This window comes from Sinocyclocheilus grahami, unplaced genomic scaffold (genome assembly GCF_001515645.1).
Source record: "Sinocyclocheilus grahami isolate Dianchi unplaced genomic scaffold, SAMN03320097.WGS_v1.1 scaffold1890.1, whole genome shotgun sequence".
In the NCBI taxonomy this organism is placed as follows: Eukaryota; Metazoa; Chordata; class Actinopteri; order Cypriniformes; family Cyprinidae; genus Sinocyclocheilus; species Sinocyclocheilus grahami.
In genome coordinates this window covers 18448-20530 of record NW_015507069.1, presented here as the reverse complement: position 1 = coordinate 20530, position 2083 = coordinate 18448, and the positions used below count along the sequence as shown (strand labels likewise).

At 47.8% G+C, this 2083-nt stretch overlaps 1 protein-coding gene across 1 annotated transcript in view; it reads left to right on the top strand.

Moving 5' to 3' along the window:
* The window catches only part of LOC107573198 (ephrin type-B receptor 4-like), an 18439-nt gene that overhangs the window by 5466 nt on the left and 10890 nt on the right, over positions 1–2083 (top strand). Inside the window, exons 3-5 of the mRNA XM_016259645.1 lie at positions 270–394; positions 476–635; positions 1164–1263. Coding sequence (XP_016115131.1) covers positions 270–394; positions 476–635; positions 1164–1263 — 385 coding nt within the window. The remainder of the gene's footprint in view (positions 1–269; positions 395–475; positions 636–1163; positions 1264–2083) is intronic.

Sequence of the window (2083 nt, the reverse complement as noted above, 5' to 3'; positions counted from 1 at the left end):
CACACACACACTCTCACACACACACACCCACACTCTCTCACACACACACACTCTCTCACTCTCACACACACACTCACTCACACACTCTCTCTCACACACACACTCACTCACTCACACACTCTCTCACACACACACTCTCACACACACATACTCACACTCTCTCTCTCTCACACACACACTCACTCACACTCTCTCTCACACACACACCCACTCACACACACACACACACATTATAGTTCTGAAGCGTGTGTGTGTGTGTGTGTGTGCAGTGGCCGTTCCAGTGTCCGGCATCAGGAGGACTATAGCGTCTGAGAGCAGCGTCTCCATCAGCTGGACTGTTCCTCCGCAGACGCAGCACAACATTCTGGAGTATCAGCTGCGCTACAGTCTGAAGGTGAAACAGTCAGACGAGTGTGTGTGTGTGTGTGTGTGTGTTCGTTCCACCTGTGCCTGACCCCTGACCTGTGTGCTGTAGGATCAGGATGACGGATGGCAGTACATCAGCAGTAAAAGCAACTCGGTGGTTCTGAACGATCTGACCCGCGCGTCACAGTACCAGGTGCAGGTTAGAGCCAGAACCGCAGCGGGATATGGACACTTCAGCCCCGCCGCCAACATCAGCACACTACCTGACGGTACACACACACATACACATACACACTCTCACACACACACACTCACACTCTCACACACACTCACACTCTCACACACACACACTCACATTCACACTCACACACACACACTCTCTCACACACACACACACACACTCTCACATACACACACACACACACACACACACACACACATTCACACTCACACACACACATTCACACTCACACACACACACACACACACACACACACACACACATTCACACTCACACACACACATTCACACTCACACACACACACACACACACACACACACACACACATTCACACTCACACACACACATTCACACTCACACACACACACACACACACACACACACACACACATTCACACTCACATTCACACACTCACTCACACACACACACACACACATTCACACTCACACTCACACTCACACACACACTCAAACTCAATCACACACACTCACACACACATACACTGATACACACACACTCGCGTCTCATATCAATCTAACAGTGCGTCTCTCTCAGATGAAGAATCTCCATCGCGGCTGTTGCTCACTGGTGTGCTGGTCGCTATAGGACTGCTCATTCTCATCACCGTGGTGATCGTTGCCGTGTTCTGCTTCAGGTGAGATCTGATTGGTGCTTGAATGAGGGGGCGGGGCCTGGGCTTTTTTGCACTCACTATGTGAACTATGTGCACTCACTATGTAGAAACATACTGCCTTCTATCAAACCAGACGTGTGTCTGTGTGTATCAGTGTGTATGTGTGTATGTGTGTGAGTGTGTGTGAGTGTGTGTGTGTGTGTCTGTGTGTGTCTGTGTGTGTATCAGTGTGTATGTGTCTGTGTCTGTGTGTGCGTGTGTGTGAGTGTGTGTGCTCCTGGGGGTCAGATTCATTGTTCCAGTAAGAGTCTGTTTGGAGACAGCACTGGGTGGACACATCCTGTTCCCTTCTCACACTCTCACACACACACACACTCTCACACACACACACACACACACACACACACACGTTCTTTTTTTCTTTTGTCAAAGGTAAAACTAGTTGACAAATAAAGTAAATACTATTTATGTATAAAGGAAATAATAAAATGTATATATATTATTTTTAAATAAATACATGTTATTTACTGTATATGTCAGTCATTTTTACCTCCGAACGGGCAGGTTTATGTCATTTCTACAGACGGTATCATTTGTCCAGTCTGTTTTCTGATGACATCACTGCTGCTAACAACACAGCGCTATCATGTGACACGAGTGTGTGTGTGTGTGTGTGTGAGTGTGTGTGAGAGTGAGTGTGTGTGAGAGTGAGTGTGTGAGAGTGTGTGTGTGTGTGAGTGTGTGTGTGTGTGTGAGAGTGAGTGAGTGAGTGAGTGAGTGAGTGTGTGAGTGTGTGAGTGTGTGAGTGTGTGAGTGTGTGTGAGTGTGTGTGTGAGTGTGT